Source organism: Ostrinia furnacalis, unplaced genomic scaffold, assembly GCF_004193835.3.
Source record: "Ostrinia furnacalis isolate ACB-3 unplaced genomic scaffold, ASM419383v2 OfSCF4509, whole genome shotgun sequence".
NCBI classification, from domain to species: Eukaryota; Metazoa; Arthropoda; class Insecta; order Lepidoptera; family Crambidae; genus Ostrinia; species Ostrinia furnacalis.
The window spans coordinates 1-13,490 of record NW_021134748.1 but is presented as its reverse complement, the minus strand read 5'-3'; the positions used below and the strand labels follow the sequence as shown (position 1 = coordinate 13,490).

At 37.1% G+C, this 13,490-nt stretch overlaps 1 protein-coding gene across 1 annotated transcript; it reads right to left on the bottom strand.

Annotated features, from left to right (window-relative positions):
- Window positions 1-671: 671 nt before the first annotated feature.
- Window positions 672-5,250, bottom strand: LOC114359603 (uncharacterized). Its single transcript, XM_028314055.1, has 3 exons — window positions 5,154-5,250; window positions 2,674-2,830; window positions 672-826 (listed from the first exon to the last, which is right to left on the bottom strand). Exons 1-3 carry the CDS (start codon window positions 5,163-5,165, stop codon window positions 696-698), a joined length of 300 nt encoding a protein of 99 aa, XP_028169856.1. The 5' UTR covers window positions 5,166-5,250; the 3' UTR covers window positions 672-695.
- Window positions 5,251-13,490: the final 8,240 nt, after the last annotated feature.

The window sequence follows — 13,490 nt, the reverse complement described above, 5'->3', positions numbered from 1 at the left end:
TAAAATAAAAATAAAAAAATTAAAAAATACCGAAGTTTTGTAAAATTTGATTTTAAAACTTTACTTCCGGTTTTCTATGTGAACAAATAAGAAATTTCAAATTTGTAGTAAACAGTAAGAAACACAGTTATTTATTCTCAAAAGTCCAATAGTTAGTTTATTTTTAATCAAATGTAATAATAGCAGTAATAGCCTCTGAAAAATCTGTTCCTAAAATTTTAGCAATTTTTTGAACGCTCATAAAAAATAAACTAAGCTTCATAAAAAAATTATAATGATGCACATCCATTCAGGTCATATAGCAGTACATTTAATCCAAATATGAACAAAATCCAAAACCTGACTTGATTTTCGCTGTCCGCTTCGCGTGAAATGCCCCAGCTTTTAAAAGTAGGTACGTCAATTGACTAGTGTGTCAACTTCCGGCTATAGTTCCAATATACTGAACTGTCCTATCCATGACATTGACAGCGGGGCGCCACCGTCAATACCGGATCGCTGGTTCCGATTTTTGCCATGTTGGAAACCATATAGTTGAACGATCGTAGCGCCCCCCTGTCATTCAGTTTGGTGGGACAGTTCAGCGTGGGTTACACAGCAGTTGCAGCGGTGGGAATAGTCCCGTAGTGTGTCACTACAGGACGTTAATAATAACAAATTAAACACAAAGAAGTAATAAAGACTAGTTTAATATCCTAGATAGGGTACTGGCAGATCCCGTTGCATCCCTTGGGCACCTCTCCCGGCTGCAGCTTGCAGACGCGTCCCCCGCAGATGTATTCCCCTTTGCGAAGTGCTGGCTGAGTGCGGGTCAGCGGGACTCGACCTGGGAAATATAGGATAGGATATTACAAGGAAATAATGATTCAGTTCTTTTTAACACACCATGTATTATCAACATGAGTGCGATACAAGAATCAAGATCAATGGCAATGTCAAGAGGACGCTCGTAAAATCAAGATTTAACTATTTAGCAAAAACGCTAAACTATTAAAATAAATTATACGTCGAAAGCTGGCTCTTTGCCAGTCTCAATATTAGGCTTTCAAATTAATCAATTCGTCAGTTGACTCCCAGAAAGTGGATTTCGTTTTGACAGGTCTTAAAAGTATCTCAACGATTCGACTCTTGGTGGTCCTTTTGAAAATCATTCAAATCAAGAAAACCCAGTGTGACAGTGTGTGAGAACTGAGAATAAATAAAATGTAAAATATTCGTATTTACAATTTACAAATAATAATTTAACAACAAATCACGCGTGATGTTATCCAAAAATTCAACAAATTATAAAATAAATATAAAGTGCGGGTGGATGAAAATGTCGTGTTCAGACAGTGCACGCGCGTCGCGTCATTTTGCATCGAAGGATTTTAGCAAAAATGATAAATCATTTAGATTTATGTGTTGTGTAATTCCGTACTTTTGAGTGTTAAAAGTGAACAATTATTGTGTAAAATGGTTGTTGCAATCGCCGATTCAAGTTTAACCGCCTCACGTAAGTCTACTAACAATGCCTTTACAATGCATTACAATGTTGGTAATTCAGTTGAGTCAGAATCGAGAAAACAGTATTGATAGAGCTTGGCAGGAGCTGCCTGGATCCAGGCCGCGACCAACCGTTTAATATGGAAATCATAGGGGAGGCCTATGTTCAGCAGTGGACGTCCTGTAGCTAAAATGATGATGATATTGATGATGTAACTTTAACCTGCTTTGGTTACCCGTTGCGTGCGCCCGCGCACCCAGCCGCGCGTTTGGAAAACCGTCACACGCGTGATATTATGGCGCCATACCAGAGTAAATACAAATGAGTAGGTAATCTTCGTCGATTCCAACTCGGCTGGGCAGCGTTCGGGAAACTACGCAACATCTTTTCGTCCAAAATACCCCAGTGCCTGAAGACGAAAGTCTACAACCAATGTGTGTTACCTGTGATGACTTATGGCTCGGAAACGTGGCCCCTCACTATAGGCCTTATACAGAAGCTCAAAGTTGCACAGCGTGCTATGGAGAGGGCTATGCTCGGTGTTTCTTTACGAGATCGAATCAGAAATGAGGAGATCCGTAAACGAACTAAAGTCGCTGACATAGCCCGACGGATCAGCAAGCTGAAGTGGCAGTGGGCTGGGCACATAGTACGCAGAACTGACGGCCGATGGGGCAGCAAGGTTCTGGAATGGAGGCCACGTACCGGAAAACGCAGCGTGGGACGTCCACCCACAAGGTGGACCGATGACCTGATAAAGGTAGCGGGAAGGCGCTGGATGCAGGCCGCTACCAACCGTGCGATGTGGAAGTCATTGGGGGAGGCCTATGTTCAGCAGTGGACGTCCTGTGGCTGAAATGATGATGATGATGATGATGAGGTAATCTTCATAGAAACGCCCGAGCGCGGTTTGTATATGAGAAACTGACAAAATTCAGCGCACCTCACCGCTAATCAACGCTAAATTTTGTCATGCGTACGTACCTATTGGCGCGCTCACATGCACACCGCGCTCGTTTCTATGAAGATGACCTACTCATTTGTATTTACTCTGGCCAAACTGTGCCGTGCCACTCATGCTATTTTTGATATACCTACCTATGTAGATACGAGCGCCTGTGCGAATTTTAGCGTAGACCCTAACATAGTATGTATTATACTATCATTTCGTGAGTTTGATAAGTTACCTTTAATAGGCGATCCTCCCTTCACATCCTGCGGCGAGCGGCGCGCGCGCGGGTACAAGTCGCCCGCCTCCGTCGGCCTGTTCACCAGGCGGCGGGCCGGGTTGATGGGAGTAGCATGCCCGAGCCATGCCACCAGCAGGACTGAGAGGAAGATGAGCTGGAAGTGGTGAGTGAATTGTTATTTTACACGTTGAACGCCACGCGGCTCACCGGTGAGCCTCAAACAACAAATATATTGGGTCTAGGGTGGTGGGGTTATGTAGTTTGGTTGAAACATTTCGACTATTTTCGACCACATTTTGATGCAGAAGTCGTACCACCTAATTGTGTTTAGGACAAAAAGGATTTCTAAATGTGTGCATTTTCAGGATTACGTACCTACCTCCTCAAGACAAACTATTACTTTAATATTTGCGATCTTTATTGCTGAAATTGGAATCTCGCGCCATGTGTTCCAACAGTTTTCTTAAAGCGGGTGGTGACTGATAGGTAGGTACCTATATTATGAAGAAGAGCAGAAAGAACTCATTGCAGACTCGACTATAAGTTTTGATCGCGCGATTGTTGTAGAGAATCCCATATTTTAAAATAGAGGAAAAAGTATTTAGTATTAATCACAAACCAATTTAGCTCGTTTAAATAATTGCTACAAGTAGGGATTGCAATCCGGTATCATTTTCAATCCGGCCGGATTGCAAAGTTACTTGGTCTAGTATTTATTTAGTGATTTTTAGTTTTGATAATAGTACATAAAAAGAAAAATAAAATACGTATTTATGGAAAATAAAGTCATTTTTATTTATATTTTTCGGTATTAATTGTAATTTTTGGTAAGAACTAGTATTTGTACTAATAAAATTATGAAAATTCTAAATAATAAAGTTAGTAATTGCCTGCTTGTATACCTTTCTTGCAAATAAAAAGTTTTCTATTCTATTCTATTCTAATCAGTCTGACTCTCACTTATTGCTGTATGTATCTGAAAGTACTTAATTAATAATACTATGACACTCTTATTAATCATCTACACAGACTTAAATCAACAAAACAGTCTTTTAATATTGTACTTATAAATTCAACTTCAGTTCTTTTTAAGAAACAATCTGACTCCTAAGAAACAATAAAATGGCAAGTGCGCGCGCGCTCGACTTTCCCAGTTCACGTTCACGTATTTTTCAACCGACTTCAAAAAAGGAGGAGGTTCTCAATTCGACCCGTATGTTTTTTTTTTTCTATGTTTGTTACGCGATAACTCCGCCAATTATGAACCGATTTGAACAAATTTTTTTTTGGCGTATAGGTAATACCTCAAGGGTGGTCCCATTTAAATTTAATAATAGAAAAAACAACCCCCAAGGGTGGAAAATTGGGGATGAACTTTTTTATACGCAATATCTCCGCTGATTATAAATCAATTTGAACTATTATTTTTTTGTTGAATAGGTATTATCAAAAGGGTGGTTTCATGCGAATTTGAAGAAAATATTTCACCCCCAAGGGTGGAAAATTGGGGATGAACTTTTTTATACGCAATATTTTTAATTTTTAGTTTTTTTTTGTGTTCACGCATTTGAAGTCGGTTTTATTTTTTTTAAAAGTTAATTATTATTATTAAAATATCCTAACTGTATGCATAAAACCTTATCCCGAAATAGGGGACATGAGTTCACGAACTTAGAAACAGAGCAAAATTTTGTCACGAAACAGGATCCAAACAAGAGGTCCGCAGAAAAATTAATATAAAAAAAAGTTCAAACTATATAACTATAAATTATGTATTAACTTACTGTCAAAAGACCAAAGTTTAGCATACAAAAGCTTTCATACTGATATCATGCTTGGTTATTTTTAAATAAAATGTTAAAGTCGTAAGAGCCTTAATATACCGAAGTAGGGGGCGCTTACCTTAATATCACAACATTCACATTTTATTTTAATGAAATGACCTAACCTTCTCCTTCGTTTACCTACATAATTTTACCGAAACCCTGTAGGCGACGAAAAGTGGGAGGTTGTAGTGAGAAATGAGGACTTTGTTCCGAAAGTTCTGTAGGGAATAGCTCAATAGGCGGGCACAACTCGCACTTGACCAGGTGTTTTAATTTTTTAAATAGCAGTATCTAGCCTAGGTATTAAGCCAATACCTGTGTAGCCAGGATCTGCAGGTTGACCGCAAATTATATAACCGGGATGGTTTCCAGTTTGTCCTAGGGGAAAGTTAGGTTGTCCTTGCGTAGGTATATTGATAATAAATTGAACTTTTTATTTACAAACTAAAATATCTCGAACCCAACTATAAACAAAAGATGCTATCACAGTGCAGAGTAGGTAGTACGTAATTTACACACATTCACGTTACCTATACCAACTTTATTTTTTTGTTTTGTTATGACTACCTATCTACAACTTAATAACTACATTTAACACTTATTTAATAACAATCAACATTCATTAAGTACAAGTTTATATAAATAACTCACCAGAGTACGCATATTTATTACAACTAAATTAAATAAACACAGCACAAAAAGAAGAAAAACGTGTTCTTTGACCACAACTATGGAGATGACTGGTCGGGCATCGCAAGTTGCAGACAAAACAGGTCGGTGGGGCTAGCACGATATTAAAATGCGCTTAGCAAACTAACTTCATTCTCATGGGTTTGCTCGCGTGTATTTATTTTCTTTTGAATCTTTATCGCGTTACGCGTAGTATACTTACTTAGTTAAACAACCCAAATATCAAAAGCTGTTTTACAATCATGATTTGGATTTATTTATCCCGTATTGTACCCTTCCCAGTTAATTTTCACTAGGAGTTTAAAGCACTTTCACTCCTCATATTGGACTGACGGATTGGTGAGTTGTAATGCTCGTTGATTAGTTATAGCTTTTATTAGGCTGTCTCTACCTAATACCTACCTATGGCGAGTGAACATTGAGTTATGTCAGAATTACAGTCGTGCTACTCCTATTGTAAATTCTGAGTCATTCTTTGTAGTATCCGTTGAGACGGCGTGTATTGTATGAGTCAAAGTTTGGTCGGTTGAATGTACTAAGTACTTCCTATAATATAATATGCAGGGATTAACTGTACTTACTTAATTGCTATCTTAGTATTATAGTACCGCACGTAAGACGTAAAATCGTGCTTTAGAATATTGAGGTAAACTTTGTAAAAATAATTAATTTCCGTCCAACGAATTGGAAAATTCCTGATGCAATATAATTTTTTAAAGACACATTATTTTCTGCAAACATGGCGTATTGTTTTATTACAAGCTTTATATTGACTTCACTTGTTAGTATGTGTGGGACAAATCTTGCAACTGAATTTAAGAACAGTTCTCCTCAACCGATTGAGCTGAAATTTGGTATACTTATGTAAGTACGATGACAATGCAATATTATGGTACCATTGAGCTGGTCTGATGATGGAGTCGGGAGGTGGCCATAGGAACTCCTAAACAAAACGGCGGAAACTCATCGAGTTTGGGTTCGTTGGATTTGTCTTTTCGAGCTTCTTTTTTCGTTGGAATGTCCAGGGTCCTGAGATTAAGATATAACTAAAAAGTGTAAAATAAAATTATAATAAAAATAAACTTTTTTAAAAACAAGCTTTTATTCTGAATTTCGAAAGCTTGTAGCGCAAACAGAGAAAAAGAGGAATAAATTCCATGCGCGATACAAGCTTTCGAAATTCAGAATAAAAGCTTGTTTTTAAAAAAGTTTATTTTTATTATAATTTTATTTCACGATTGACTCTCTCATGGTTTAGTGGTTAGTTAGAAATTGGCGTTCTCGACTCAGAGGATATAAGTTCAACTTTTAGTTGGGACACTCATCATCATCATCATCATTTCAGCCATAGGACGTTCACTGCTGAACATAGCCCTCTCCCTATGCTTTCCATGTTGATCGATTGGTAGCGGCCTGCGTCCAGCGCTTCCCTGCTCCCTGGAATGGAGGCCGCGTACCGGAAAACGCAGCGTGGGACGTCCACCTACAAGGGGGACCGACGATATCGTTGGGACACTGCATTAGTTAAAATTTATCTATGAATGTTCCTTTTTATTGGGAAAACGCAGCCTTTATGTCGATCATAGAAAAATAAAGTAATCGAGCCATTGTGCCATTTTTTTCATGTTGTGCTTAGTCCAGTGATTCCCAAAGATTTTGAAACAGCACCCACTTGACACATTTTAAGAAAGTCACTAATGTGTTTGTTTAGAGTTAGACTTTCATTAATTATAGTTTTAATAACTTTTTAATATAATAATAATATACTATGCTGTTACCATAACCGCAATCCTTTATTAATGTTTGTTTGACTTAATAATAGATCGCCATTAAAACACTGTTTTTCGACGAAACTTTCAATGGAAATACTTACTTATATGACCTTAGTTCATTGTCTTGGGTTATTTACCTCGTTTCATCAGAATTCTGGTAATTATTAGGTACTCTTTAGCGATATGAGCGGTTTTTCACCAGAACGAAAAATGAGTTAACTTTCGGTTTGTTTAAATATTCAAAACAATACACTCCGGTTATCCGAATACATTTGGCAGAATGAATAATTGAATTCAAAAATTCTCATTTAATTTTAACGATGATGTGTTTTGAATCTGAATCATCCAACATTCAATAAGATTTATTTATAAAATGAATATGATGTTTTCATATGAGTATTTATCATTTAAATTAAGTAAATACCCGTGTAGGTACGCTGGTCAAAATGATTGCCGGTGATGAATAACGCAGGATTGTGCATCTGCAGTGGAGACTAAACAAACAACTTGACGAAAAGATAAAAGGAACTTAACATAATGCATTAACCAAAAATTTAATAACTACCTACTTCTTTCCGTGCCTGTTCCCATTATTTGGGGTCGGCCCTCCTCGTTCAAAAACCAAAAATTTAATAACTATTTAACTAAAATGGCTACTTCAATAGAGATTAGATTCCACGACCATTCGCCTTTCCTATTTTTTGTCTCTCTATGCACATTGGTGACACACGGCACAGTAAAGTTTAACAAGGAATTTGATTGACGTTTAATTACGGATCTCACTGACTCTTCAGTCTTCATTAGTTCGGTCGCATGAACCACTCGTATTCGGAATGACGGCCGATGGAGAGCGTCCGTCCATTCCATGGTGGTTTGGATGACTAAATACTTATAGTGGTTGCTTTTGCAAACTCATTTCACGTCTCTACATCGTACGCAGATGATAATTTTTCGTTGGGTAGTTGACTATTCAGTAAAGGAAAAACTTAAAAAGAATGAAATGCGAGAAAGAAAGAAAAAGAAAAACAAAATTTTTGTAGCTTGAAAATAAAGATCTTAGTTAAAAAATCCATGTGCCAGGCATTTACGATAATGTGTCTAAGAAATAAGAAAGACTACAACGATTTTTTTTTTATAACTTGGGACAATTTTTTCTTATTTTGTTTGTTTTTAAATTCCCATTCAAAACTATTTAGTTGTAACTTTTAAAACAAGTTCTAAATGTAAAAGTTTATTAGTGGTAAAATTATGCAAAGACTAACTCTACATTTCATATCGTGTGGTCAGTGTGTACGTAATTAAAGTACCTACATATAGTACCTAATCAGCAGTAGCCCTCAAGTCAAACGCCATAGCCATGGGTGCTTGTATCCCTCCCATAACTCCCTTGCGATGACAGTCGTGGTGTTGGTCTATGATAGATTCGTTAATTGACCCTTCAATCTATGAAGTTTTGAAAGCAATGAATCCTTGTTCCGTTTGGCTTAAATAAAATAACACTTTTCGCGAATAATAAAATATGATTTTATATTAAACTCTGTCCCGGCGAACTTCGTACCAAATGCAAAGAGTTAACTATATCAAAGGCATTTCTGCATTGTAACAAAATTCCAATTCATTTTGCATCTGAAAAGCAATTTTTGCGTCAAAGATGCCAACTTGCCCGCGGCGGTAGATGTAGATTACGAAACTCAAATTCGGAACGTGAAACGTCAGAAGGCTGTCAGACGCCGGCCAGAGCGGACCTGTCTGAGCATCGCTCGCGGCTTGTTTGCGCACAAAGATGTGTCATGTCATCCCCTTTGCAACTGTTCGCCAAGACAGATCAAAGAGTTGCCGTTTTTAGGATAACTTTGACTTGTAAAGGGTTTAAGAAACGTCAGGAGCAGAAAGTCAAACTGCTACTTAAGTGGAAAATGTGGTTTTCATTGGGATTTAACTGAATTTCATGTGGCTTTGATATTTTAAAGCAAACTTGCTTTTAGATACTGTCTACTGTACGTTATAACCATATTATAGGACTTTTGTCTATCTACGTATTTATGAATATTTCGGAAAACATGCAAGAATGAGAGAATGAAGTCTGCTGGATTACTTTCTCTGAGCGACTTATAGTCTCTTATGGCCACACTGACGAAGACAGTCGCAAAATCAATGTCATTCAAGCAACTTTTCAGATTTGTTTTCGTCTTCTTAAGCTGAGAATCTTATAAGTTAATGAATGTCTATTTTCGTGTCTATAATCGTATTATTACTTAAATACCTATGTCGTTATTATTTTGCTCTAATTTGTTGAGACTTATTTAATAGGTCAGGGAGGAACCTGTTTTTTCCAGTCGGAAACATTGAAGTTTCCTAATTGAAAAATATTTATATTAGTTATCTTTTATTACTTACTACCTAAGAAGCTGATTTTAAGATGACCCATCTTATTTTTTGTTACATTTTAAGGCATGGACAGAAGGCAAATAGGATAGGGTTAATTAAAAACATATTTAAATTAGTTTCTAAAGTATTTATTTCACGAATTCGATGCAGAATTGATTATTCTATAAAGTGCTCCAGCCTCTGTTTCTCAAACTGTATTTTGCCCCATCTTCATACTTGATGTAATTAATTAAAAACTAATATTATACGAAATTCTGAACCACTTTTTCTTAATGGGGTATTATTTACAGTTTCAGAAACACAAGCCCCTAAAACCTTATGTTTTACTAAATTCGAAATTTTATACATCAATAAAATAACATTTAATTTTAATATTGCACATTAATCATAGGGTAGTTGCGATAACTTAAATAAGTTTAGTATTTATATTTACATTCACAGCAATTTATTATTTATTTATAATTAATTTATGTACATCATTAGGTAATAGGTATGTACCTATAACTATAAGTATTTCATACAGAAGTTCAGAGAAAAAAATATAGTGGTATTGTATTTGAAGAAAGTGTAAGAATTTGTATAGTTAAAGATATCTACAAACAAACAGTGGATTAATTTTTAGTAGTTGTAAAACGTAGTAAGCTATTATTTAATTAATATTATTACGTATTTATTCAGTGGAATGATAATGCTGTTTAATAATAATAATTTACACGTATTTTTATATTATACAACCATGAAAATATTAACTAGACTTCTTCCCACAATCTGTCCACTTCAAAAAGACTGATATCTCACAAATATTTGCATAATAAAATACATTGTTTCTCAAACTTACAACGCCCATCCCCATTTTACATAAGTATCACAAAATGACCCACGCTTACTGAGCTTTGTGACAAAAATGACACACAATTAGAATTGTTACTATTTTACTGATTGCAAATTATTTTTTTGTCATACAGCATTCGTGAGTCAACTAAAACTGGCACTAAATCTATTTACAAAAGTATTCTAAACCTAAATCATGGGCTCTAAATATGTATCTTTGGTTTTAAATTAATGAGGTAAATTAACAACTAGATCTGTTACTACAACAATCTTTAACTACAACTTCTATACATATTATTATCTTAATAAATCAATATGTAGTTTATTGAACTTTAAACTGTTTTCGTGTCAGTAAGTTTCCATTTTTAACCAAAAACGAGGCTACTCCCACCTCTCGTTCCCACCGCTGCAACTCCTGTGTAGCCAGGATCTGCAGCTTGACCGCCAATAAAAACCCTACCAGTGAAAGTCAAGTTGGACAAACTTTCACAAGGCAAAGTTAAAGTTTAACCATAGACAATTAGCAATAGGATTTAGGAATCGCCATTTTAGCCTATGACAGTGGAAAATTACAGATTTGAATTATGCTTCAACCACACCAACGCGTGCAGATCGCCATCGCTGGCGCGATCATAGGGAAATGACAGATCGCGTGAACTGTCATGGGTCGCGCGACCTGTCATTGGCCTTTGATCGCGCCGAGATGGCGATCGGCACGCGTTGGTGTGGTTGAAGCTTTAGAAAGTTTAGAGGTACACAATTATCATTAACGAACACCTATAATTGCATTGGTTTGATTATCCTAAACAAATTATTAGGATCAATATCCGACATCAGACTAGTAAATTACCTCCTAACTTTCCTCGGAAACCTGACAGAGTTACAAGCTAGGGGTTCTTTATTGAGGCGTCATTTCTTCCCTCCGATCCCGCCTATAAGCCCCTGAGCACTGGACAGCGTTGCCAGAGCAATCCGGTCGCTATTGGTCGAGGATAAGGTCCGTTCTTGGTTGGTGGTTAGCAAGCGTTCAGCTGAGTTGAGTGAACTGAGCGATAACCGGTTATCAGGGCGGTCTGAACCGGTTGTGGCGGGGGGGTTGGTGGTAGCAGATGCTATGGGGGTGGTGGAACGGGTGAGGGTTTTGGCGAGGGTGGTGGGTGGGACTGGAGGGGATGTTCGGAGGAGCGCCGTCGGTTTCTGGTCTCTGCCGCTGCAGACCTGGAAAAAGGTTTAGGTTAGAAAAGGTGTTCATACCAATCTAGTAGTTGTGGACTATTAAATGAATAATAAATAAACGTACCATTAGAGTGCATTGAGTGAGGGTACAGTGTAATTTTTCTGACAAATCATGCCGAATAAAATTAGTACATAATACTTAATCTCATGATTTGAACTAACTTAGATCTCTGATTAAAATATGAAGTAGATGATTCTGAGATTGATTTTCAAAATTGTCAGTTTCTATTGGCAGACTAGAGACTAGGGTATTCGTTCGGTCGTTTGTTCAATCAAATACCATCTATCAAAGAAAAGTGTATAGCTATCACTTTTCTTCATAAGCAATTCCAAAGTAAACATATCTCTTATTACATTATGTGAATCTCTAGTTGAACTTTAGTTTAAAAAAATACATTTAATATGGAAATACCGGTGTTCTTCCAAGGTTTAAAGTAATAAGGCCCATTGTCTTTTACCTGGTGGTGGTTCTCCCAGTCCTTGTGCTGGCAGAAGGCGCCGCAGTAGCGCGCCGCGTTGCAGCCCGAGCACGTCTCCTGCGCCTTGCGCCCGCAGTTCCAGCAACACTGGGGAAACGGAGAAATAATTATTGATGAAATGCTGATGAAGAAAAGGGCGAAGCTCTTTGATTGATTGAGCATGAAGTTCCAAAATGATGAGGAAGCTGATGTTTCTCTTTAAATCTTATGTTCGTTTTAAGAGATTTTGGGATCCAATGGGATCCAATCATCACCGTTATTACCCGACTACGGCAAAGCAAAAGGAGGGTTATGAGTTTGACAGGCTATGTATGTATGTATGTATGTATGTATGTTCATGTGTTCCCTCGTAACTTCTAAACTACTTATCAGAATTCGACAAATGACATATCATTAGAAGCGTCTTAATTGTCCGCTGGTTATAGGCTATATGGGGTTTCACAAAATCGAATGTGGCGCCCACTAGCGGACAAAACATACAGAGTAAAAAAATTAAGTTAAGATAAATATGCCGTGTTTGGTATCATTTGAAAGCACTTTACTTGTACATTTCGAATATATATATATTACTAGCATTTTCTTGTGACTTTACCTGTATTCATGGGCTGATTGCATATAATTCAGATCTTTTCGTTCATAGCTTCTTTACTACTTATTAGTTCATCAATTTAACTTTTGTTAATACATATTATGCGCCACAAATACACTTTAACACCAAAATAGTACAAATAATAAAAAGTAAAAAAACTAAAACCCAACTACGACAAAAAACGACGCTGAAAAAGAATAAAACAAGATTTTCAGAATACTGAACTGAACGAAGTTGCCAATGTAGTTGCATAGTAATTTTCATGTTTGGAAGACTAAGGAATCAAAATACTGGAGGGTGGGCTGCAGCATCTTTCCGGGTATTATACTACCATACTGGAACTACCAACCAGCCTGCTAAGCATGGTGATAACGGCAAAATCCCTCCATAGAGAACAAATCCAAAACTTTCTGGCTCTAGCCGCCAACAGCCCCGTTATTCTAGAGTCATCACAAAGACATCATACATGACCCTCAAACCCAGAAACCAACTCTAGTCCCAGGAGGGCGACCAACTGCCCCAGGTTGGTGTTAGGTTTATCTTCCATAAGTAAAAATATTGGTCCAGGCTAGCCAAGTTTTCATGATGGTATCATACCTATCCTATACTCAGAATTACGCAACTAATTATTCGCTAAAGACCATGCGAGCTGGAGATTAAGTATGAAGATATTTCTAGATCTATACCAGCTACTGAACTAACACATTACATATTTGTGACAGGGTAATTTTTTGTTTAGTCGGCCGTTTGGTGTAGTGGTTCAGAACGGACTACTATGCCGAGAGGTCCCGGGTTCGATTCCCGGCCGGGCAGAAATTGAAATGATGAATTTTAATTTCTGTGACGGGTCTGGGTGTTACTATGTATAATATATGTATGTATTTACAAAAAAAAAAAAAAAAGTATATAATTAAGTAGTATATCCGTTAAGCTAGCACCCATAACACAAGCATATTAATTGCTTACTTTGGGGCTAGATGGCGCTGTGTGAGATTGTCCAAAG

Coding starts and splice junctions, on each gene's coding strand:
- LOC114359603 (XM_028314055.1), bottom strand. Junction 827..2,673: donor GGGAGGATCGCCTATTAAAG/GTAACTTATCAA, acceptor TATATTTCCCAG/GTCGAGTCCCGCTGACCCGC.